General features: G+C 39.9%; 1 protein-coding gene across 3 annotated transcripts; it reads left to right on the forward strand.

Annotated features, from left to right (window-relative positions):
- Positions 1-519: 519 nt before the first annotated feature.
- Positions 520-26,760, forward strand: VSTM2A (V-set and transmembrane domain containing 2A). Of its 3 annotated transcripts, none has more exons than XM_058534820.1 (5): positions 520-1,250; positions 3,032-3,198; positions 4,534-4,584; positions 7,409-7,745; positions 25,256-25,438. In XM_058534820.1, the coding sequence occupies exons 1-5, from the start codon at positions 1,172-1,174 to the stop codon at positions 25,330-25,332; spliced, it is 711 nt and encodes a 236-aa protein (XP_058390803.1). In that variant the 5' UTR covers positions 520-1,171; the 3' UTR covers positions 25,333-25,438. The 3 variants fall into 3 exon arrangements, with proteins under 3 accessions (XP_058390803.1, XP_058390804.1, XP_058390801.1); XM_058534821.1 differs by lacking the exon at positions 25,256-25,438 and adding an exon at positions 25,118-25,249 and having other exon boundaries at positions 522-1,250; XM_058534818.1 differs by having other exon boundaries at positions 525-1,250; positions 25,377-26,760.

Below are 26,760 nucleotides of genomic sequence, written 5' to 3' on the forward strand. Positions count from 1 at the left end.
GAACATTAATGATTGTTATGCAAAAGAAAAGCAAATAAACAAAACAGAAACAAATCATGCCACGAAAACCTTAATGGTATTTAAAACCCCTCCCCCATTCCAAAATACGTGTGAGATGGAGGCAGGGAAAGCAGAGAGATATATGAATTAAAAAATAAATGAATAAAAGCAAATGTAGTATGGTGGGCTTTTCATTCTGGAAAATTCTCTCAATACGTGACTTTTTGTACTTCTTGTCTTTTCTATTTGCCAGCTAGAGTGGTACGGTGCCTGCATGAGCCGCCTCTCTTCCACTGGAGGCTGCTCAGCAATAAATTCATGTGAAATAACAGCATGTGACCAGTCTAGTTACAGCAGTTAATGACTAGTTAAGCGAAAGCGACATGTCTCTCAAATAGCTGTTTTCATTTCCCTAAAGCAGTCTCTTTCACCCCATCTCATAGCTCCCCTCCTCTTCAACAATGCCCCAACTTCCTGCTCAAATGTCCAGCTCCTAGCCCCCAGCAATCCAACACGGCAATCCTACAACCGTATTGTCCTCTTCAACGCTGAGCAACCCGATCCGCCGAGGGAGAAGGAGTCAGTCGACGGGGGAAAAAGCACATTGGAAAAAAATACATGCTCCTGCTCTCGCGAAGGAAAAGGCAGACTGGCCGCCCAGCCCCGTGCCCTCTGCGGGCTGCGCGGCCGAGTCCCGGGGGCGGGGAGCTGTCCGGCGCGCAGAGAGTTAAAGGCATCATCGCAGCCATTAGAGGGAAAAGTTGCGGCGTGGAGCCCGGCGGAGTCCTCCTGCCCGCCCCCCTTGCCCACTCCCCGCTCGCCGAGCCGGCTCGGTGTGGAGGGAGGGCAGTGATCACGCCAGCCGGAGCGGCGGGCTGACGTGGGACGAGCCGCCGGGTAGCTTAGAGCAGGCAGCGAAGCAGCGGGGACACTTCCCAGCGTGGCAAGCCGGGTCTGGACTCGAAGCCTCACCGAACCCGAGCCGGCTGGTTTTCACCTTCACGAACTGTTCTCCCCTCTCCTAAAGCCAGCGCTCGCCGAGCGAGCAGCAGGATGTTTGCAGTGTTCCGACCAGGACGCTGAGACGAAGCCTCTGATACATTTGCATTCCTTTCTTTTCGGGAATTTTGGCTGTTGGCTACACTGATGTGACCCCCTCCCCCTTTTTGGAATGATGGGGATCTTTTTGGCATACGTTGGATTTGTTTTCTTTTCCGTTTTATATGTACAGCAAGGGCTTTCTTCTCAAGGTAAGTCTGTGCTCATTGACAAATATACATTGTTTTGTGGTGTGTTATGTGTGTGTGTGTATCTTCTCTACGTTCAGAGAATGGCCAGGCGGATGTAGTGAGGTTCCTAGCAAGTAATAGTGAAATAGCATTTTGTTTGGCATTTTTCTTTAAAGTTTACTAAATAGTAGGCAAGCTAGATTTGAGAACAAATCTAGTTGGTGCCTGACAATGAGATAGGTTCCTCGGTGAGCACACACACAGGGCTCTGTGTGTGTGTGTGTGTGTGTGTGTGCGCCTTCTGTGTGCATGCACAGGGTAACCACTCATGCATACATAATCATCGCAAACAAACACGGAGCTGGGAATGGGGGACTCTCCACTGCCAGTCCTCTTTCTCAGTGTCAGCAGAATGGGTTTAGAGCTTCCTTTTCCTGGGTCCGTGTGACTTCGTTTGCATATGTGTTTACCAAAGGACAGACTCCTCTGAGGATCCATTAAAAGGCACGACTTGCATTACAAGCAGTAGCAGCCTGCTGAATCCAGTTGTTCTGGACTTTGCAGGCTGCAGTGAACATTTCAGCACCATGAACAGATCACATCTCTGCTGCCAGAAGACTGCATCACTTCTGCAAGCAGAAATGCCATACTGCTTCCAGCTTGAACAGAAAAGTCCTTTTCAGATCAGAATGTCTTCTAAAATCTCCCATTTCCTCTAAGTACAAATACAGTTCCATTTCAATAGAGATCAATTGGGATTTTATAAAATTTTGAAAAGAGACACTGATGGTGTCTCTCTAAAAAGTGGAGGAAAGTGCATCCACCCTAAATCAGTCCTGCAGACCCCTCAGTCCTCCGCTCCAAGAATGTGCACTGTAGCTGTGCACTTCCCTCAGCCACAAATCTAAGACTAGTTTTAGGGAATCATCAGCTCTTTGCAAAGTGTCCATTAGACAAGATAAGAACAACCATCCAAAGCATTCCATGTTAAAGAAGTGCCTTTGGGAGAAAAGGAATATCTTATTTTTGTGAGTTTCACCATGACTCCATGAATCTTGCCAACTAGCAGTGTCAAGGTTGGTAATGAAAAGGCTGAAAAAAATCTCTCTAGTGACTTCAAAACAACCTTTAATCTTAACTAAGCCCAGGTGTGTGATTCTCACATCCCATGATGTATGGTAATTTACAATACAGTGGCTTGATGGGAACAAATATGAAGGTTAATTTGGAAAGAATCACACCTCAGAAAGCATGCAACTTGTTTCATTGCTTCATAGCCTTCAACTCACAATTGCTAATAATTATTTTGCCACATCAAGAATGTACATTTTGACAGATAATCATGATCCATTCTCTATTACATGAAACAATCACAGATTGTTTAGAAACTTGGAGGCAAGAGGATCTCCTCATATATCAACTGGACAGATTTGTCTAAAATGTACCTCACTGAATCCCTCTGTAAATTTTGGGGAATACTGCAATCTGACACAAGGTATTTGGATCTAACCGTGGGCAGGTTGGCTAACAGAGGGGAGTTATTGGCAAGCTTCTTAACCTTTCCATTATCTGGGCTTGATCAACAACAAAGTGAGTTAGGCATGATACCAACAACAAGAAAAGAGAGTGGCAAAGGACAGAGGGTTGGGGAGCCAGGCAAAGTCCGGGATGTCACAGAGGGATTTTGTTCCTGTATTTTTAAGTCCAAAATAATAAAAATAAAAATGGAGCGAGCTCTCAGGGAAAGAGACGCTGGAAAGAGTGGTGTGGCTATGCCAAAAGGACGCGTTTCTGTTTTGCAGCAAAATTTACCGAGTTTCCGCGGAACGTTACGGCGACCGAGGGGCAGAATGTGGAAATGTCCTGCGCTTTCCAGAGCGGCTCCGCCTCAGTGTACCTGGAGATCCAGTGGTGGTTCCTGCGGGGGCCCGAAGACCTGGAGCCCGGGGCCGAGGTGGCCGGCGCACAGGTAGCGGAGTCACCCGCAACGTTCCCTGCATCTGTCCCACTCGCTCCCTTAGTCTGAGTTTCCAGCCAGGGGGCCAAGGCCGGAAATGGTGCCTGGGCGCCCCTGGGGATCTGCCTTGCTCTCCTGGCGTGAGTGACGCCCCGGGATGCCAGGGAGCTGGAATGTGTCCTGGAGACATCACATTAAAACCAAGGAGGAAGTCATGTTGTCAAGTCTTTCCCGGTTCAAGCGGGGAATAGCTGCCTCCTTGTAATTCTGGTTATTCTCAAGCTGTCCGTGATGGCACCACCGTGTTGATACATCCCAGGACACTCGCTGTCCCCCTTCCGGGACGGCGGAGCGGGGAAGCGTAATTCTGTCGGTGTCTCCATCACCCCCCCCCCCCGAAGTCAGTTCCTGTCGTGTCTGAGGTTGGCAGAAAAGGGGGGGGAGGTGAGGGGAGGGACAGAGGGGTGAGAGAGAAGGAGAAAGAGAGAGATGAGGGGATGGAGAAGAGACAAGGGGAGGACTGAGGAAAAGAGAGGAGAGAGAGGGAGCGGGGAGCGGGGTGAGAAGGGAGGACGGACTAGGGAATGAAGGGGGGCACGGGGGGCGACCTGAGAATAGATGGGAGGGGAGGGTGGAGAGGGACCTGGGAGGCGGAAGGGAAGGGGAAGAGAGGAGGAAAGGAGGAGGGGCAGAGAAACGAGGGGACGAGGAAAAGGGAAGTGGGGAGACAAGAGGGAGAAGAAAAGAGGATCAGAGAGGAGGTTGGACACAGAGTTCCGCAAAAGGCGGCGGACGCGTCGGAGCGACAAAAAGAACATCATCCTAAGGGCCGCGGGGAGGGGATGCAGGCCGGGCTAGACGCAGAATCCCGTCCCGGCAAACTCACCCCGCGCCCGCCTCCCCGAGGCCCTGCCGCTGGCACCGCGCGTCCAGGTGGCCCGAGGCGCCCGCGGGGCCCCGCGCCCCCTCCCCGAGGCCCTGCCCCCGGCACCGCGCGTCCCGGCGGCCCGAGCGCGCCCGCAGCGCCCCCGCGCCCCCTCCCCGAGGCCCTGCCCCCGGCACCGCGCGTCCCGGCGGCCCGAGCGCGCCCGCAGCGCCCCCGCGCCCCCTCCCCGAGGCCCTGCCCCCGGCACCGCGCGTCCCGAGCGCGCCCGCAGCGCCCCCGCGCGGAGGCCCGCCCGCCGGCCCGGGAGGGCACGTTCCTCCGCCTCCGCCTCTTTTCTAAACCGCGCTGCCTGAGATGTTTCCGCAGCCGTTTGGGTCATGCCGCAGGCTCCGCGCAGCGCGCTCCGGCCCGGGCCGGGTCCGGCCTGGCTCGAGTCTGAGGTTCGTCTCCTCTTCCCGCAGGCGGAACTGGTGCCTGACCGAGACCCGGACAACGACGGGACCAAGATCAGTGTGAGTATCACGGCGACAGGGCGCGCGGGCCTTGTCAGCGGCCGGGAGGCCCAGTGAGTATTAGGTAATGAAGTTTAGGTTATTAACAGCCTTTTAATTTGGTGTCCCTAAAAAGGCGGTTTCGCAAACACAGGTCGAGAGTCAGTTTTCCTTTCTCCTTCACTGGGTACATAACAATTGAAGCAGATTTTAGAGTTGATACAATAAAATTACTTATCATAAATATTTAAACAATTACTAGAGAATCATTTTGCCACCCAAAGCGGTGTGTGACACTTTTGTCCTTGCTCTTTTTAACAGTTACATAACTGTAAAAGCGTAAGGCTGCAATGCTAATGTCCATTCAAAACTATAGGAATAATCACTCTTTAATGGGAAGTAAAACACTAACATATGAAAATCTCCCTAGGTAGAAAAAATTAAAGCATCCAACAGGATGTTGAAATTGTAATGAAAACAACTCAATTTTCAACGTTTGTAACGCATGCAGTGTCTTTCTAATGCCAATGTTCAAATCATATAAATATAAAACCAAGAGCTAATATAAATATAAAACCATAATTGGAGGAGGTCAACTTATTGAAAGTATAGAGATGAGTTTCTACTTGTTATTACTTTTTATAAATGTGTGTGAAATGAGAAAAAAAAAGAAAATCTTATTTTTTTCCTATACCTCAAACGAGGCTACATAGAATCACTTCATATTAATAGAACTGCTTAACTTGTTGATAAATAGTAAACAAGTTTCCACTACTAGAAATGAAATAGTTATATAATAAGAAAGGAGGATGTCTGCTAAGCATAAATATATAATATCTTAGGAATCTAAAAATCCAATGACACATTTAAAAAGGAAATTTATTCTGAGGCTTTTACAATAGCATAAAGTGGTATAAGATTGGAGTTACATCATAACTAAAAGTGTAAAAATATATTGTACTTACAGAATAAAATTATGTAATCTAAATGTATAATCTCAACATGAAAGAAAATATCAAACAAAAATGAGAAACTTCCATTTATATTCATAAACTCACTGACTTTTTAGAATATTTCAATTCAATTATTCTTATACCACAGAAACTCTTGTTTTCAGGCAGTGATAGAAAAGCTTTATTGGTAGGATTAATAGTTAACAATTTTTTCTTAAATATTTCACTTTTCATACACACATAAAATTGGATAAATAGTTTATTGACTATTCGTCTTTCACCCTTCACCCATGCCCATGTCCTCCAAAGACCAGGGATGAAACAGCCTCACACGCGCCGACCTAGGGAAGCATACAATCAGATACAAAATCACGCACACAGCTGCTAACAGTAGTATCTAGGCCAATAGTTCATAAAAGCTAGTGGATTGGAAAGAGTTCTAGATACAAACTGTAGAAAGTCATTTGTTCCCAGTTGACCCACCGTGTGACCTTGAACATATATCCTAAACTGACAGTTGTTACTTAGAATTCCCAGGAGAGCTTTTATAAAATACTGATACAAGCTTCACCACTTAGAGATGCAGACTTAATGTTTCAGCATTAATCCAAGTGAGAACATCTTCTAAGAGCTCCTCAGAGGATTCTCATGTGCAGTGTTAGGAATCACTGACCCAAACCCACTGGGCCTCAGTTGACTGTAGAATAGGATCATAATAGTATAAGTGCTCTGACTACCTCAAACTTTATTAGGAGACTCAGCTGAGAAAGTATTTGAAACTATTGATTTCCATTATTTTTATAGTATTAGTATATTTATATGTAATTTTTCATACACATAAATATATACTTACAGTTGTGGTTCAAATGTTCAAAACTGTTTGTATATACAACTCTATATGTAAAAACAGATGAACACTTCCCACGTTTTCTTAATTATTTACAGCTATTTGAAAGTGTAGTGACCAGTAGCATAATAACTTTTGGCCTTCATTACTTCTTTTCTCTATATTTCAAAATCATCCAAATCTTTAATTCCTGAATGTCTTATGAAATCCATCATTTTGTCAAACATGGATACTATATAATATATATCAAATCTAGCTGTTCTGATAAAGATGCTTATGGATATATATTACATATTATATAAAATTTTATATGTTATACATAATCTTATATCAAATATAAATATTATCCTATTACTCTAGCATAAAAATTATTAGAAGAAATACGATTTGAATTTTGAAAAAGAAACCAGTGTTTAATTAATGACATCTCAAGTTCCAGTAGCATAAAGACCCCTGGTGCTCTGAGGGGTGTGTACTCTGAGCCATGTGACTTCAGGTGATGTTAGTCTGCACCCTGAGCCATGGGCCCCATGACTGCAGGTCAGAACGCACCAAGTCTGTGCTGTCAGTACCTTAGGAGTCATCTCAACGTGGGGTAAAAGCACATTCTCACTTAAGCTCTGTCGTGACCAACAAAATATTTTTGTGATCTCTCAGAACTGTAGCTGCAGTGAAGAAGAGAAGCTGTGTGAACTATAGACTCGACCCCATTAGGTTCCTGCGTCATTCAGTTGAGCTAACCAGGCAGAGGCCAGTCCCATGGCTGGAAAGTGGGAGAGCTGCTGCTGGAACCTGGGAAACGGGGACACAGGCTAATGGAATCTGGTGCTGGCCGGATTGAACTAATTATTCCATGATCTTGGGAATCCAGTTGTGCATAGAATACATGAGACCTTCAGATTTGACTGCTGAGAAAATAAAAAGCCCTCTGACTGTGGCTGTGAGGCCATTAAGACCCTTTAATTTTCCAACATTAGTAAGCACCAGTGTACAGGAACAAAATCATTTGATGTAGCACTTTATTTTTTTACCTGCAATTTTTCAGACAGTGAAAGTCCAAGGCAATGACATCTCTCACAAGCTTCAGATTTCCAAAGTGAGGAAAAAGGATGAAGGCTTATATGAGTGCCGGGTGACCGATGCCAATTACGGAGAGCTTCAGGAACACAAGGCCCAGGCCTACCTGCAAGTCAACGCCAACAGCCATGCTCGGAGGATGCAGGCCTTCGAAGCCTCGCCCATGTGGCTGCAAGATGTGAAGCCTCGCAAGAATGTCTCTGTGGCCGTTCCCAGCAGCATCCACAGCTCTGCCAACCAGCGGATGCACCCCACCTCCAGCCCTCAAGCGGTAGCCAAAATCCCCAAACAAAGTCCACAATCAGGTATGGAAACCCATTTTGAGCCTTTCATTTTACCACTCACAACCCCTCCATAGGAAGATCAGTCAAGTAGAGTAGACAGATGTATGTATGACGGTTTTTAAAATTGGAGACCTAGTTCAGTTGAAGTAAGAATGAGACAGGAGACACGGAGAGCCTGAGACTGGCTTCACAGAGGATGTGAATTGCCCCACTAGTGGCTGGCAGTGCTTCATGTCCAGAGGATCTAGGAGCTGGACTCTTTTTCTCCTTCTGTATTTGCACATTGTAAGAACAATAAATCATGTGATGTTGGTTGCATTCTAAAATGCATGTTCGTTTTCTCTACAGATTTGCATATTGATAATGACCCAAATTAAGGGAATTTCACTTAATCAAAATGTAAATGAAAGAGAAACACTATGTTTTCAGCAACCCATAGGTTTCAGCAGGGCTGTTCTCCAAGGGCTTTTGATTTTGAAGGAGAAACTTCAGCTGCCTGTTGCAAGTGGTGATGATATTGGGAGGAAGTGAGGGGATGAAAGGCAGTAAGTGGTGCAGTGATAGAGCAACTGCTGTAAATGTGCCTTTGATGCCATTTCAGAAGCTTAGTCACGCGTTTCCTAAGTCAGCTGTGCAAGTTAAAGCTGTTCTGAATAGCATTAATTTATGCAATCATCCAGCCAGTAGAAACTCATGGAAGTTTTAACTTTGATGTGGGGTGAGCAGTACCCTACATGACCCCAGGAATGTTCTGTATTTTTATCAAACACTTGGCATAGTATAGGACAAAGGGAGCGTAAAAATATTTAATCTATCTTTCTTTAAGTTTTTGTCTTTACGTTTTATCATTGAAGAATTATTGATACTACTATTGGTAATAGAGACTTATATTGCCAACACTCAAAGTCTCTTTAGCCATTATATTAAAAAATCTGGTCACTTCATCAGGATGATTTGCAGGGAGCTTGGCTTTTAGGGCCCTGCAAGTTTGCACTGCTTTTAAATGTAGGTGAGCAGCTATCCCGGCAGCCTGAGTCACAGCAGTTTATGTCAATCTGACAAATGGATAGCTCGGCCTCTCTGAAGCCCGGTTTGTGTGGCGATGTCTTATTTTCATCTTTATCATCTCTTTTGTTTTACAAATTAAAGAACAAAACCAGCATAGCTAGAAAATGTATGTATGTGTGTGTGTGTGCGTGTGTGTATATACATATACATATATAACAAATACATTATATATATATATGCACCTAATGGTTATAATTTTTATAACCATTATTTGATAAAGATTTAATGTCTTTGGAGGTATTGCCCTCTCCCCTTCATGCTATCAAAAGAGGAAACTAGACACTATATGCAAAATTACAAAGTACCCTCAACAGACAATTTATGACCTAATTAGTGAGATCTCCAAATCATGGAAGGGAACTTATTAGCCTACATAGAATATTCCAAGCTAGATGTCCTAAATCCATTCTGTGGAATAAAATCACACAAATTACCTATTCCAAGTGAAGGATTCTAAGCATGGAATGAAATGTTCTATCTATTTCTACACTATTTACTTTTTGGATTAAATAATGTACTCTAAAAATGTCTATTTTAATATCTCTCTCTTAGCATTGTGATGGGAGCTGAATGGTAAGCTCTAGATATCTTCTGACAATTTTCAGATAAAAATCACTGCTCATTTTCCACCCCACCACCTGCCTCACTCATTGCTTTTTCTAGAATGAGGGTGAGAGGAGGGAAGGAATGATGACTCGTGGAAGCCTGTGTTCATTAAAAGCCTTTTCTGCTAAAAGTTATCTGCTTATAACAAAGATTAATCTGAAATATATCACAATTTTTAATTTTTATTTTTTTGCCAGTGAATACTGGAAAATATTTTATATACTTTTCACAACATTTTCTAACTTCTAGTTCAGAAGCTGGGGTGGCACAGCCACCCTTTCTATTCATGTGTAAGTTTCTGTGCTTGCACAATTATTATATAAAACACGGTATCTGGGATGGATATTTATATATTATATTCACTGTAATACCCACATTCTGATTTATAATTTTGCCAGGTGATATTCAAATAAAGCTGATTTCAACATCCCTGCTTCATTTATTCACTCATTTATTCACTCTCCATCCTTTCAAGAGCTTTTGTGCCAGTATATTGACTCAAAAATGGAAGACACACTTCTCTTCAAAGAATTTATATTTTAATTTGTGAGAAAACAAAATATTTATAAATTCCATTTATCATGCATCTTTCTTTTCTTATTCTATTAAAGGCAAGACACAAAAATTAAAATCTTGCTTATTTTCACTTAATGCAAGGAGGCGTGCTTCATCCTTGGAATACATGACACTGTTATATCAACCTGTGTTACAAAAGACTGGTCTATCTGGCCTATTATTTTCGTCATAGTCTTTGACTTAGTTGACTGAATTATTTAGACTGAAATACTCAACTCTTAATTCATACTATTTTTCTCTCAAGAATTTCTATGTCTCTGTAAAGTATTACCTGAAAATAACTTTGTATATATTCATACCTATAATGTTCAAATTGTCATACAATTAACCAGTTTTCCTAAAGTAAAAATTTACATGGAAAAAGATAGTCTGTTGCCATCTACATATCACAAGATAAAAGATTTAGCTGTCATTTAATATAGCCAGTCCCATATCTTTTTCAAATATTTCTCCAAAAGTTAGTGAGCATGTGACTGTCCCCTCCTACTTGAAACTGTTTATGTTTATAACATCTCTTTTTAAATTCTTTTAACTCTACCTCCATTTCTACTTCCAGTTAGAACCAAAATAATGAAGAAAAATGATAAAGCAAACAGATAAACAGAACTTGGCTTTTGCAATCCCTTAAAAGTTTCTCATGTCTGATTCTTTTGAACCCTCTCCAGTTTTGTGTACCCATAACTAATTTTGAAGCTGTTGTGAGGAGGGGGAATTCCTGATTCCAATATGGAGTAGTTTAATTCTGTCTTCAGAAAGAGCACAGAGACTTACCTGAGCTCCCTGCCCTCCACCACATCCCCAAATACCTCCATATACTACACCATTTTCTACTCATTTCTTCCTGTCTTATCAAGTCTCTCCATTCCTTTCAGAAGCCAGACTTCCCCTCCATAAACCACCCCTCCAGGCCTTCCTTTGTTCCTCTCTGTCTTCTTTCCCCTCTACTGGTCTCTTCCCTGTGCACTTACAAATAGGCAAACAGTTCATTCAGGCCCCTGCACCTGCCCTTCCCAAGCCTGGCGTTACATCCCACTCCCCTTCCCCTGCCCAAGGTGCACACCCCCTGCTGCCAGCCACCCTCCTGCAGAGGGCGCTGTACACGTCTGCTCATCTCCCTGTCCCTCCTTGTCAGCCCTGCTGGAAATGCTCTCTGGCCAGTCATTGGTCTCCTCAACTCCCAGTCCCGGCACCTCTCGTTTCTTCTCCTGCTCAGTTTCTAGGCAGCATTTGTCCACTCGTGCCCTGTTTCTTGGTTGTTAGCCTTCCCCTCTCTCTTGGTTGTTAGCCTTCCCCTCTCTCTTTGTTGGCTTCTCTCCTGAATTCCTCTCCTAAATGTAGTTCTTTTCTCTTTCTTAACTCCCTGAACTTCTTATCCATTTCTGTGGTGTTAACTGCTAACTTTTCCATTGAAAACCCATTCACGTTTCTAATTCTGATTTCTTTCTGGAAATCTAAACAAGGATTTGCTGTTGTCCCCAGAACATCTCCGCATACGTGTCTACAGGCACTGTGGCAGAGTAGAGATGGCTGCACGTTTGCTGACACTCCACCCATTAAGCTGTGGTGCCTCTTTTCCCCTCTTGAACCTGGGCTGGCCTGTGACCACTTTGACAGTAAGGTATGAAGAAGTCATGCTATGCGAGTAATGCTAGCCTTGAACAGGACTGGCAGCTTCTGCTGTAGCTTCTTAGAAGCCAACCGCCATATAAGAAGTGCACCTAGCTTGAGACCGCCTTATCGAGTGAAGCCCACACCATCCTTTCACTTCAGCCGCAGCTGCTGTTTCACTGCAGCAGGAGAGACCCCAAGCAACACTGCCCAGCTGAACCCAGCTGACACATAGACTCCTGAAAGATAATAATAAATTGTCGGTTTAAGGCACTAAGTTTTAGGGTGGTTTGTTTCACAGCAGTAGATACCCACATCAGGCACCTAAACTCAAATATTCAAAACTGAATTTATCATCTTAGCTCTCTCACCAAAAGGAAATGTTCTTCTCATGTTCCCAAATTTTTAGTAACGTCGTCACAATCACAGATCTGATGGAAACTTTGAAAATGGTCTTATCTCCTCTTCCTTCATCAGTTCCTCACTGAATTAGTCATTCGTTTCTACTAATGGTCTCTTGACAATATCCTTGAGCAGCTGCGTCTTTTCTGGTCCACCGGCACTGGCTTAGTTCTCACCGTAGGCCCTCTGCACTGTTCCAGCAGCTCCTAATAGTTGCCTTGTTTCAACTCTAACACAAGGAACAGATCACAGCAGAGCAAGTATTAAATAATTACTGTTTCCAAAGCACCATCACTATCATGGTCTAGTTTCCAGCCTTGTTTCTCCTGAGTTCCTAATCCTCACACATAATCTTCCTAATTGGTATTTCCTGAATGTTTTCAGAGACTTTCTTACCTCTGTGACTTTGCAAATGCTGGTGTTTTTTGTGTGGTTCTTTCCCTGTTTGCTGAGTTCCTACTCAAATGCAAATTATCTTCTAAAGCTTTCGTCTTAGAATTGGTTGTTTGCTCCTTCAGGTCTCCACAGCAATATGTTCAGGCTTACTTTGGAGCCATCACTGTGCCTTGTTATTGTAATTTTTCGATGTGGCTTTCCTCCTTCTAGTGCTGGAATCCCGCCTTCTAGGAAACCTCTCAGTCTCAGGCACAACAGGATAGTTGCCTACCCTAAAGAAAACTTCTTGGAGACAGACATTACAACTTGCATTTGAAATTCTCTAAGTGCCTGGAACAAGCAGAGCTCATGTTTGGGGGAGAAAAGGGAAAGAGAGAGGGACAGTATAGCCTTGTTTTTATCTTCTTTTCCTTATAATTATATTTGCATAAATAGATAATATTGCCACTATTCCAAAACTGACCAAGACTCCTAAACAGTGTTTCTCAAGTGTGTAGTGCAGATGACCTATGCCAGACTCGCCAGGGAGCTTGTTAAAAATTCATCTTCAGGGCTTCACCCAGCACCTATTGAATCCAAGTCTCTGGGTCTAGAAACAGAAATAGGCATTTTTATGTGAATTATGAGAATCAAAAAGTTCTTATGAGTGAGAAACAATTTTTTATCCTTTACTGTGAGGTATGTGTGCATGTGTGTATGATGCTACAAAATATATTTTTAGGAACTGGCCTCTTGCTATTATTTTTTTTCCAGTATTGGGGTGGACTTGTGCAAAGCTGTTTTCTTCACTCCTGTGATCAACAGCTGGCGCTTATAAGAGAATGGCCACAGTTGAGGCCTATTTCTGTTTCCACGTGTGGAGTCTCTAGTTGCTTGCAGGAGTGCTGATTCTCTGAACGCCCAAATATAACTGTTATGTGTTTACCACGAAGTGAACCTGAGTGGTGACAGGCAGCTGCTGCTGCAGCTGCTGGAAGCCTCGAACTCCTGAAGTTCTCTGCTGCAATCAACTATGGCAGCTTTCCAAGTGGCCAGATTGAGCAGGAATGATCTTAAAGCAGAATTGAAAGCTGGTAGGGGGAGGGAGATGATGAGCTGAGGGTCTTGCGGTAGATTATTCTCCTGACTTAAAATATGAAGAAACGGTGCACTGCATCAAAGTGTGGAGCCAATCACCGATTGTATAATTCAGACCATAATGTCGATTTTGGGTTAAATGATCCAACTTGGCTGCTTACACAGATTAAATTAATTTGATCATTGTAATTCTATCAGTTAAAAGGCTGCTATGTAAATCAAGTGTCTATGAATAAGATGAAAAATAGATTTGAGGTAATGCTTTGGATAATACATGCCAAGGAATCTGCTAGAGCTGTGCTTGAACCAGAATTGTGTAGATTAAGAGTCTATACTGGCTAAATTCTCCTGCAAACCATGTTTAACTTAACTCATTGAAATGCTGTAACTAGCTGGTTCTATAAAAACAAGGCCCAGCTGTATGCTGGAAGAGCTTTTCAATGCATGACTGGCCATGTTAAGGTTCACTTGTGATTACCAGGAGCTCTGTAATTGAGGAGACATGAAGCAGAATTTGCCAATGTTCTAAGCTCTTTAATGATTTCATGAGCCTTGAGATCTCAGGAAGCTACCAGAGGAGCAGCTTTCTGGATAGATGACCAAAAGGTTGAGAAGTTGCTAGAAAGACTTCACTCTGTTGGTGAAAGTAACACACACTCTAGAAAAGAAAAGACAAGGGCTTATTCTCCCAAAGAACACTGTTGCTGCCTGTGGCCTGACACAGGTCCATTCACCTCGGCTGCAAAGGATGGGACAAGACAGGATGATGCTCCTTAGACCTGCCTCTGGCCTGGCCATTCGCAGGTAGAGGCAGTAGGCACAGCGCTTGAGAGGAAGACTGTTCATATCTCATCTCTGTCACTCATAGCTGTGTATGTCTCCGTTTCCTCATTTATTAAGTGGGAACTATAGTACAATCCTTACAGAGTTTTGAGGATTAAATAAAATTATATACATAGAGGGCTTGGCATTGAATAAGCCCTCAGTAAATGGTAACTAGTTGCTGTATCAATATTACTCTTATTGTGTGTGCTTATATGTTATTATTAGCAGCAATGAAATGATGAGAGTAAATGGTCTACACCACCTGGCTCTACTATGGTGAATATTTTCCTTAAGTGCATGTAAGTGATGAGGTAAAGAAGACTCAGTGTACATTCCTGGCTTATATTTTATTGTTTATAATTTCAGAGCTTTCTTTTTTATTCTATCATGATGCCATTGATGGATGATAAATTTCCCCTATATAACCATACATATTAGCCACCAGCTGTCTTGCCCAAGGTTGTAAGTAGATCCTTATTGTAAAACATAATAAAATTCCACAGGATTTTTAAGAATTCGAACCGTGTGAGCTGAATAAACAACATGTATTTGGAAGCTGCAATTATATAAACTAGCTGCTATCCTAATTAAATTCAGGGTTTTAAAATGACCCTCAGAATTTTTAACATCATAAAATAATTATAGATACATCTAAAAACATAAACAAGTGAGAATGCTGTTAAAAGCTTTCAAAAGAGAGAAACAGCAAATGGCTTGAGAGTGCTGTGGTGAGCAGTGCAGTCGGTGGTAGCAGGGGCAGGTGCGGCTGCTCCCTCCCTCCGCCAACGTGTGTGGAGTGAGCTGCGCACACGTCTCTGTGACCCTGGGTCCTTGTTTATAAAGTGGAGGTAGTAACACGGACGCCCCAAGAGCCGTTTCAGCATTTAGTGACGTAATGTATTTTAAATATGTCGCAGAGTAAACCTGGCTCAGCCGTCGCTGGCACATGTCCTCTGTACCTACCAGATATGACGGTGTATTATTAAATCATCATCATTTAAGAGGATCATAAAGGAACATAAATATGAATAGAGATGAAAGAAAAGAAGCCTAGAAAGCTCTAAAATTATGTAAAATAAGGTAATATCTGATGAATTCAAAAATATAATAAAAAGGCTCATTTAATTAATAAATGATAAACACTATCACAGTTTATGCTATATATTCCAATGAACTCCAATTAATTAAAGAACTAAGCAGAAAAGAAAAAGAAGATAAGGAAGATACGTGAAAAATGAGAGGCCCGAGGCTTTAAAGGTTACAGTTACTAAATGTACAAATGAAAATAACATTTACTATAAATAATTTAAAGCATTTGTTTAATTAAATCAAATGTAACTAAAAAGTGATAAGACGGACAAGGAAATATTTGTGGCTAATACTTACCAAAAGGAGGGAAAAAAATGTCAATTTTACAGATGCTATAATTATGTAATCTACTCCAGATGCCTTAGAGGTATCAAAAGTAATGGTGTAATGTGGATAAAGGAAAGATAAAGATATAAGCTTAAATCAATTCTGTGTATGACAGCAATACCCAAAGAGAAAATATTTGGGGCATAATATATAATCCTCAGTGGTAACAACAAGGAAAAGGTATAAAATATCTAGGTTTTTTTAAAAAAGACAATAATGAATAAGTCGTATATATATCTGAAGACCAGAGTTTAGGTTTGATTAAATGAGTAAACATGCTATGTTTTTGGATGGCCAATCTCAGTATTGGAAATATGTCAGGTTTATCAAAAGTATTTATAGACTTGATGCAGTCCCCATCAAAACCCTAGTCATTTTTTTAAATTTGGCACATATAATCTTGATAAAGATTTTTAAAATCAACATGTGTCATCAAGGCCACAGTGACTCAGGCTTTCTGCTGTATTAGTACTTGCACAGTGTATTGGTACTTTTCTTCTGGAGGAAAATTTGCCAGGAAAGATGAGTCACAGGGCTTTGTCCCTGAAGTGAGGCTCCTGGGAGGAAATTCCATGGAGGTTAGTCATGAGGCAGACCCAGCCTGAGGAACAGGGATGCTGATCACAGAGGTCTTCCCATAGTTGGAAGTACTCGAATGACCGAGAGTAGGGCAGTTACCTAATGAATGTGCCGAAACTGTACAGTGAATATTAAGCAGCTTCTAGAATCATGTTTTCAAAGAATGTTTAATGAAATTAAAAAAGACTCAATACATAATGTGGAAAAACGTAGAATAAAAAACTTTAAATCAATCCGAGATACGTGCATAGAAAAATGACAAGAAGAACTATATGAAAATATACATCAAAAGTCAAGTTATGATTTTTAATTATTTTGTTTGTATTGGTAACATTTGTATAATGATAATTTATTCCTTTTGTGACCAGAAATAAAACATTTTTTAAAACTTCCCAAATTTAAAAACAGGCCAATGCTAGACAGCTCATGAGAGACAAAACAAACAAACAAATAAATTATATTCAACAAATAAAGAATGGCAAAGTAAAATAATGGTGTGTGATTGTGGAGCTCCTGACAAATTAAAAGTATATATACCCGTGTACACATATGTATGTGTGCACATGTGTATTGATGCATACATGTACATGTGTGTACCTAGGTATATTAAAAGTACTGTTATGAAAGTGGTGTTCTCAGGAATTGCTAGGAGCATTGAAATTAAGAACGTTATAGCTTATTTCCAGGGAGCCGGGTGGAGAATCTGACCATCAAATTATTCTTTTTCTTTTTCTAAACATATGGGTGTGATCTTGATAAATTTCTGTTGATTAAATAAATCAGGCACATTAAAGTCCATAAATAAAATATCATGCAATCATTTTTCCTCTCAATAGTCTGACTCATTCGGCCCCCATTCAGGAGCTCAAAGTGACGAGCAAGGGTGCAGTCATTGGGAGTGTCTGGGAAAATCAGTGCGCTGCAAGATCTGTAAATGATAATTATATTTATTTAATATGACTGCTTCAAAAAAGTCTGAGAGAGCATTTCTGCATGAATTCAGAATCCTGTATGTATGAAACAGACCCAATATAGGTTAAATTCTTAGTGTTTGAATTAAAGCAAATTGTGGAAGCTAGGAGTTATGATTTCTTATTCCACGAATGATGACTATGGAGCTATTGAAAAAATAAAAAATAAAAAATTAAGTGATTTTATTATCTTCGCAGACACAAGATGTTTAGTGAAGATTAAATAATGCAGTCAGATATTCCAAATTTCAGGATATAAAGGTCTCAAGCAGTGTGCAATGAGGGGTCTGTTATGGGAGTGATTTTTTTCTTGCTTTGTTTAGATGTCTTATAGGTACATCTTTAGCAGCATTTTCTCCAATCATTTAGAAAATATTTTTAATTTTTCTGATTAAATTTATATACTATCAAGGCAATTTTCCCACTTCTGTTAGCAATGTAAATAGTTAATTTGAAAAATTACAATTAGGGAGCAACCAGTAGAATCATAACCACTAAATAGAAAAAAATACTTTTGAATTGAAAAATTCACTCTGTTTCTGATGATCTGCAACTATAAGGGTCGTGGCGATATGAAGTGTGTCCGACACGTCTGGTGCTATCGCAGCACCTGGCACTGTGCTTAACACATAATGGGAGTTAAATAAATGTTTAGGGATTGAATGTTATGTTTTGGTTTACGTATAGTGCAAAACACTTATGAGGATAATACCACTGCTAAGAAGATACATGAAGTTTTGTGTAATTTGGTCAATCTTTAAAAAAACAACCCCAGACCACTAGGTATTAATGGAGAGAAAGGACTGAAAAATAGCGCTTGAACCACCCTTCAGTACTTACCCAGGGTAAATATTCATTTATTTAAAATTATAGTTAAGAACAAATTATGTCTAGGAAGTTTGATGAGCAGTCCCTGGCAGCTGCTTACTTTTATCATTTTATTTGCATGCCTTGATAAATAGAATATGGATAAAAAATTATTCCTTCAAATATCTGTTGATTACTTAATTCTGATGGCTAAGAAGATAATTCATTATGAAGACAATTTATAAAACATTCTAATGCAGATAATTTTGAAATAGCTGGATTAAGGAAAATGGTAAAACCATTCACTCATTGGGAAATATATGGGTAAAGTCTTAAGACATTTTTGTGTTAATACAAGTGTGTTTTCTGAAGCTATATAATTAATGTCTTTGTACATCCTATTGACATTAGGTCATCAAGTAATTTTATCCTCAAAAGCAGACATTGCTGAACAATTAAAATTAATTTTTTAATTTAGGCAAAGGACTGTATTTATAAATTATGGTGAAATCTTTACTTTTCAGTTTACATAAGATATGTGAAAGTTGAGATCACATAAACGGCTATGTTTCTCTCCTTCTCTTCCTTTTACTTCTGTTTCTTGACTTTGAGTTCCTCAGTTGCCATTTCTCTAAAAATATGATATGCGTTTCCTTCTTTGATGAGGAGGTTTTCTCTGATGATGTTGGAGATGGGATCTGTGACAATGTGCAGAATGAGTGTGGGTGGGAGGAGGTATTCTTTATTCACCAGTGAGTGATTGCTCAAATATGAAAATACGTCTTTCTTGCCTCTCCACTCATTAATCAACAATACTAGCTGTGGTGCACTTTTTATCTGCTCCCCCCTCAGGGCCAACTATCCTAGCCTGCTCTGGGGTAAGTCTCCGGGATCACAGTCCCTGCAGCAAAGCCATCCCGCATGGGCACCAGTTGTCCTCATAGTTTCCTTTATTCCATTCCCCAACTTGAATGTACTGTTTTAAGCTCTTGGTCAAATTCGGCATTATTCAACAGCGTTGTCAGTGCAACAAAACCACACGTGTGTGCTAGCCCTAATAGGGAATTTGTGATTGTTCCAACAAGGTCTGGATTAGTATCTACCTTCACATTATGAATAAAGAGTTTGCTAATTAATAATGAAAACATACATGCAGGAGGCATATTTAATCTCCGTGAGTAAATAGTTTCAAGCCCTTTAGTGGCATTTATTTATATACCAGTAAATGGCATACTAATACTAAATCATTCTTACTCATGTGTTAAAGCAGTTGTTAAATATATGTGATATTAAAACTTCATTCCTTGTAAACATTTTGTTTTTGCGCTAATTTATATTGTTTTCCCTTCCATTTTGTCAAAGCCGCTCATATTTCCATATATTTTTGATATTAGGCAGAATTGAGAAAGCGTAGAAGATTTTTGAGGTATGAAGAATCACCAGATGAGATTATGATGCAGATTAGTTTGTGGAGTCAAACAGAACTGGCTTTGAATCTCAGCTGCACCACCTACTGGCTAAGTAAACTTGAACACATTTCCCTCTCAGCTTCAGTTTCTTAATCAGCAAAATGGTTATAATAACCTCACGGGATCATAGTCAGAGATAAGGAAATAATAATTGTTCAAAAAATATTAGCTGCTGCTGTCATCATCCTGTCTGCACCAAGATCAGTTCTATTTGCCTGAATGAATTGCAATGAAAATATGCTGTTTTCAGAGGCACTATGGCCTTGGCAGGCAGGAGCTATGCCTACAGGGACTAGCTGTAGGCAGGAGAGTCTGGAACATTCTGTGGTGAATGAGCGTCACCCAGGCACCTTGTCATTTAGGCCTTATGCACTTTCTTCCCTCCGCTACAAGAGGCCTCGTAACTGCAAGAAAGGTGTAAATTTGCTGACTAAAGGAAAGCGGGAAAGGAAATTTAAACAGCTGCTGCCAACAGGCCAGGGCACATAAAATAGATGATTTGTGTATTAGGTCAAAATGAAGAACATTTCTTTTAAAAAATGGATTTCTAGAAGAAATTGGCACTGAACCCATAAGAATTCTAATAAAAAGATATTCTTTTCAAAAAATTGTAGGATAAAATCATCCTATTATTTGACCTTTCCCCTTAAATGGTGATTTAGTATGTGCAAACCTGAATAAAAATTGCATTAAAAGTTAGCTCAAATTTTCTCACACAGCTATTTTATTTCTTAAGGCTGACATCTTTAATAAAAGATAAGTATGTCAAAGGAGCCCATCTGTTCCTAGAGCTGTAATGGACACTCCATTCTTTATAGGCTTGCCTCTTCACAGATAAAAAATTATTTGACTGTTGCTTTTATTATCAGAAGATTTCCATTTTTAGGTTTGTTCATATGATAAGCATCACTAATATTCACTTTTACAAAACAAGGATTCTGGAATCAGACCATAGAGCCACAGCAGGAGAGAAATTCTGTCTCTTTTCTTGCTTCTTTTGATTCTCCTAAATGCTCAAACAAGAAAAAGAAGAGAAAAACCTATCAAGCATTGTACCTAAATCTGCAGACATGCCTTGAATGGTGACTTTTCCCCAAATCTAAACCAACAAAAAGTTGTATGCACATAGGAAATTAATCCATCGGAAAATATTCATAGCCAAGAGAAAGTGGATATCGAGGAGCTGGTAAAATTAAGACGGGACACATTGTCTAGATAGTTGTCTTAATCTTCTGAATTAAATCCCCATATCCTCCTTTGATGATCTTTCCTGGTAGTCAACAGCTCTCTGTTCTGTTCAGATAACAAGAACATATAGTTAGTGACATTAGTGAGTGACATTCTCTCCCTGTCATTAACTAAAGGTGGCACTTTGAACAATCAGGTTAACCTTTCTTGGTCCCGGGCTATCAAATATGAATCAAATGCTTGGAAAGAGAAGTTCTTAGAAAGAAGAGGGACATGTAAGGATAACGATAAAGCACCTCTCACTCAAATATTTAGATGAATTTAGAGGAACCTTTAAGCTCTGAAAGTCTATAATGTGAAAAGTTCAGAATATTACTATATCATAAGACATTTTGTAGGCTATATGGAGCAAAACAAACTTTACCCATTATTAATGCTTAGGAAAACTAAGAGGCTGATGATGTTTTCATATCCAATACTTATCAGTTCAGAGTTGGGGAAAAGAAGTTTTATATCAAATAATTTTTTCTCTAAGGTGGGTTATATCCAGTGCATTTTCTCTAAAAGATTAGTGTACATTCAGATAATAGCTTCACATCTTGATTTAACAGCTGTGGAGACACTGAGGCAAGGTTGCTTGCCACAGGGAGTTTCGGAAAGAAGCACACCCATATTCTAAGTTGCTCTGACCACGTCGCTGTTTCTGCATTTCTGTACCATTGCTTTCCTCCCTGTTATCCGTGTCACCTAGGCTGAGTTATTCCATGTCGCAGAGGTACGTCTTCCTGAGCTGTGTTTCCTATGCAGGGTTATTGAGAGGATGAACTAAGACAGTGTGTGCAAAGAGCTTACTGTGTATTCCCTGACGCGGAGTAGATGCCCAACTCATTGCAGTCATTTTGGAGATTGAGGTGAGCAAGAAGAAGGAAGCAGCATTATTAAATATGCCAGTGTCTTCCAGCCTCTCGATCACAGATACAGGGAAGAAATGGTAGTACAGATGGGACAGTCTAAAAAGGAAGGTGCTAGAAGGGAGCTGCTTTCTTCCATCTGGCAGACAGATGAGAAGGGCAAGGCAGACTTTCCAGTCTGGGAAGTTGTGCTCAGTTAAACGAGGTGGAGAAGAGGGGGAACCTAAGCTCTCCATGGCAACGCCTCTGATGATGTGGTGGTATAACTGCGTACCATCTCTGCCTGGTTGCTGAGGGTGTCAAGGTCTCAACTACTGTGTTGATTGTTTTCTATTTATTTGTTTTAAGAAATAGGCCAATTTTTCTGTTATTCTCTGAAATAATAATTATAGTGAAGATAAAATATTTGAGGCTTTTTTTCGTGTTTCTTTTTGGTCAAGCTCTCATCTGTGACAGACACTCTCTTGAGAAATGCTTGCTTGTCCACATCTCAGGGAAGGCAATGTGACGTTGGCTATTGCATGAGGTATAAAAAGGGCTGAGAAATAGAAGCCAAGTTTCTGCACTACTTAGACTTCTAAGAAGACTTTTCCATATGCAAAATGGAGAAAATATCTTCCCTGCCTTACAAAGGCATGAGGAATTACATCAGAGAGTACGATGAAAATCTTTAAGTATAAAAACAAATGAAAGACATCATTATTAAATAGAAATTGAAGGACATCATGAAATGGCATTCTAAGTGAGAGAGAAATCTCTAGGTTCTATTAGGCTACTCTTCATCTAGGCATGCTATCTGCACCTTTTCTTCACATAGTTTAGATAACAGCATCTCCCTTTCTTCTTCACAGGGTAATTTGTGTTGGGTGCAAAAGTTTAAAAACTCTCAGGGCATAGTTTTAGACATTGAGAGTAATAAAAAAAATCGCTAAAATCTTACCCCTTGCCGTTAATGAGCTTATAGTGTAATCAGTGAGATAAGATATGAACATAAAGGATTACACGTCAATGTTGGCGAAGTTAAGGTCATAGGAGCAGCAAACCCAAACACCCACAATTCAGAGGAGAGAGAGATTACACTGTGTCTGGTGTGAACAGACACAGTGGACAGCAGGTCATTTGAGGACAAGAGTTACTTAATGCACGGTTGTCTTAGGGGCATCACAGGTTATCCTGCTGGGCCTGGGCACTGAGCAAGAGAAACCAAATAAAACAAAATAGATAATTCTATTCCAACACAATGTCTGGCATACTAATGTGGAAAAAAAAAACAACAATAATACACAAACAGGTATGCTCATTTTAGAAAACACAGAAGAAATAAGTATTTATTTGGGATTTTAGAAATGAGTGGCGGCAGAGGAAACTAGAACTCAGGGGTCTTGACTACAATCATGAATCTCATTATTTCACAAAAAATAAGATGTTTATCTGTAAAAATAAGAATACAGCATGATGAGTGGCCAAAGTTTACTTTTTACAAAATAACTTTTAAAACCTCTCTGCAGAATAGACCATATCGTGTTTGATAAACAATGTTATATTCATTGAGAAAAATATTATATTCAGAATAGTCTACATCTGAGGGAAAAGGACTATGATGATTATTTTTTAAAATCACACAGGGCAAATTATAGCATTTTAGATTCTCAGATTTCACTAATTCTTTGGGATGACAAAGATAAAGGAGTACGTATCCCTTTACTCAAGACATAAGTAAAACATAGAAAGAAGAGAAAAACAATCAGTGATTTGATGACCAAACAAATTTGCTTTAGAATTACTGTACAGCAAAAAAATGACTTTATAATTGGCCTGACAGAAATAAATTTCATTTAATTAAAAATATGCTAGGAAATGCACGTGCCTAGAGTGGATGAATGATTACAATCTGAAAAAATAAAGTACTGTGTTACAAGTATGTTGTATATCTGATGGCAGTTCAAAATTTTAATGGCCTTTTAAAAAATACTCTTTGCAGTATAGAATTGAGTTTCTTTCAAATTATACTGCTGATGTAAATTTTGTTTTAACTTGCACAGGCTGGACATATTATCATAGGAAACATTGAGTCAAAATGAGTAGCTGTTCCCTTCATATCTTAGAGGAATGATGGCATCAGGCAACCGTTGAAGAGTTGCTTACTTGAGAAAGGGGCAGCGTAGTCCATAGTTGCAGCAAGTTTGAGCCAATCTGCAATGCTCATGCAGAAAAGGAAACCATTATTTCACAAAATATCTTTTTTGAAGAGTGAATCACTTTAGTTGGTTTTATTGCTTTAAGCATTTTTTTTAAACCTTGATTCAATACGTGACATGCTTTGTGTCAAGTCAAATGCCATTGGCTATTTAAGGAGCCATGTAATCATTACTTTTTCTTTCTTTCTTTCTTTCTTTCTTTTTTGTTTTGTTTTGTTAAATGAATCCTTGTCAAAGACTCTCTCTTCAAAAGATAACAAGAACATATATTTAATTTTGGAAAGCTCTGATGCTAGTAGTTCTACATAGATTGTATATATTTTCCTTGCATTATCTTTGTACTTAGGCTGCACATGGGTTATACTGTCACTGTTGCATTTTTGAATCTTGTTACCCAGCTTGAATGAAGGAACACTCTCCAGCGACCTGCCACTAACCTCTGGGTCTTCAGTCGTTAGGTTTCTATGAGGAGATACTGTGTTAAATATATGGCTCCCCCACCAAAGAAGGGCAAATCAATTGACAACACTAACCAAAAACCAGTAATGTGAGTCTACTTAATGTCCTCTTTAGAACCCCCAAAGATTTAATCTGCAGTGACTTCTTGAGACCATGTGGTTTTGCCTCAATTTTTATCCTTGCCAATGTGGACCTGAATGTGATTTAGCTGAAATATTCAAAAGATTGAATTTCCCTACCCTTACCCTCTTCAAACCTTGTAACCTTTCTCCAATTAAAGAAAGAAAAGAAATGCTTTGAGTTTCATCACACTTTTTGTTTTCTTACTAATAAAGATATTTAGTACATCATTTGTAGCTAGAAGCTTATTGGATAAAATATATGAAGAAAAAATTGTAAAACTACAATTTAATTCTCTCCCTTAGCATAGTCTTGGAGTTCTTGCAAAAATTTCTAATTCTTGATAGCGCTAACTTTTCTCAGATTTCAAGGATAAAAAAAATTGAGGAAGATCTTCCTCTAAAAGAAAATGCCCAAATGCACCCATCCCAGAACACATCCTCCCCACCCTGGAGAAGCCTGCTGCTCTCAGCCTTGGTTGTATCTCCTGTGGTTTCATGCTTACAAGTAGTAAGACAGGGGATGTGTTTTTAAGTACCAATATAGGAACAACCAATGACTCTAGGGAATGATCCTCAAAGAATTACTTGAGGGAAATGTGTTTGGATTTGTTCTCTCAGTGTTCCCAGCCGTGGGATGGCATTGTTTGAAAACAGACAGAACAAGCAAGACCAACTTCCTGGGACTGAAATACTTTGTATGTGTTGTTATTTGCAGTGCATGCCAAGACATTCATGGGCACCAGAGCCAAGCTGGCGAGCTAATTAAATATATATATGTATGTGTTTAAAACAGCCTAATAAGGAGCATTGGAAATCTTCAAGATGAGCGAATATCTTATAACTTCTTCCGCAGGTGCGAGGATAGCTACAAGCCATGGACTTTCTGTCCTGCTTCTTGTTTGTGGCTTTGTGAAGGGTGCTTTGCTTTAATCTAAAGTGCTGACTTTTTCCAATATCACTTTCTCTTCTTAAAGCAAAGAGCAAATCGCCTGTAAAATCTACGGAGCGGACAGCAAAGTTGACCCTAAACTCCAAGCACCACTCTGCACCCACTGTACTCTAATTACCTACACAAGGAGCGCCTGCTTCCGGAAGCATAAACGAAGAGGCTATCACACGCTTTGTCCATAATATTTTCTTTGGCAAATCACTGATCTTTTATTTCAAGAGAATTAATGTGAAGTGATAGGACATTTTCTAATAACAAGATCTATTTTTTTCTTTTCTTTTGGCTACTTAAAGCACCATCTCACTGACTACTCAGGGGTTGGCCTGACCTTCATCGGTATAGTAAATATTTACCATGGAGACCACTGATTTCCTACTAAAGGACCCATTATCTGCAGGAAGCAAACAGAGATCAAAAGGCTACAGAATATAAACTATCATTAAACAAAATCCTTGTTTTGGGGCAAGAACAAACTTATCAACACTGCGAGTCAACAGGGAGAACATTATTTTAAATAAAAAATAATGGAAGAATTTTTTAAATTTTCCCTTTTTCTTGGATTTTTCTCCTTTTTCTTGATTATATTTCTTCTTTAATGGTGGCAATGCTGATTATGCTGATTACGGCCAATCCCTGTCAATCCTGGGAGGTTTATATAAATACATTTTGTGTGTTCTATATGTCAATGTATTTTAATTCATTTTGCAACTCCTGTATATGCGAACTTGACAAATTCTGTAAATCGCTTATAGTATCTGTGCTATAACGTCAAAGTAGATAGACTGTGACCCTCATGCAAGCTGATTTTATCACTAGATATATAAATATATACATGCAAATATCTATATGTTGGGCCATCAACCAACTTTTTTTTGATAAAGCGTTTGTTTTTCACTTATAATTCATGTATTGTGTGAATTTCGTAAGGCATTGTTTCACTTCCACAGGTTTAACAGCTGCAGATGGTCTCTGTTGCTCTGCTTCCTTCTGGAAAATGCATTTTAAAATTACATCAGTCTCTGATGAATGAATTAATTTTGTTGTGTGTATGCTGTGTTGGAATTTGCTATATTCCTTTATGTACGCTGTTTATTGAGGTTTGTGGGTCTCTTGACTCTGAAGAATGTACATTGTCTGGTTTTGACAACTATCTCTGTATTATTATCATCATTATTATTGTCAAAAAGCAATGTTGCTTCTAGAAAATTTGCCTTGGAGGTGAATGTGGGAAAGGGGAAGTGGGCATCATGATTCCCTGAGTCCCTGGAAGAACACTGTTGCTGGGGCTAGAATGCTGCTTCCTTTGACCTTTATGAATTTTTGTAGCTTTGTCATTCTGTTATTTGCTGCTAATTATATTTTATTGTCTCCTGATTAAAAATTAAAATTTGGTTGTTGGCTAAATATAA

The sequence above is a fragment of the Diceros bicornis genome, chromosome 41 (genome assembly GCF_020826845.1).
Source record: "Diceros bicornis minor isolate mBicDic1 chromosome 41, mDicBic1.mat.cur, whole genome shotgun sequence".
In the NCBI taxonomy this organism is placed as follows: Eukaryota; Metazoa; Chordata; class Mammalia; order Perissodactyla; family Rhinocerotidae; genus Diceros; species Diceros bicornis.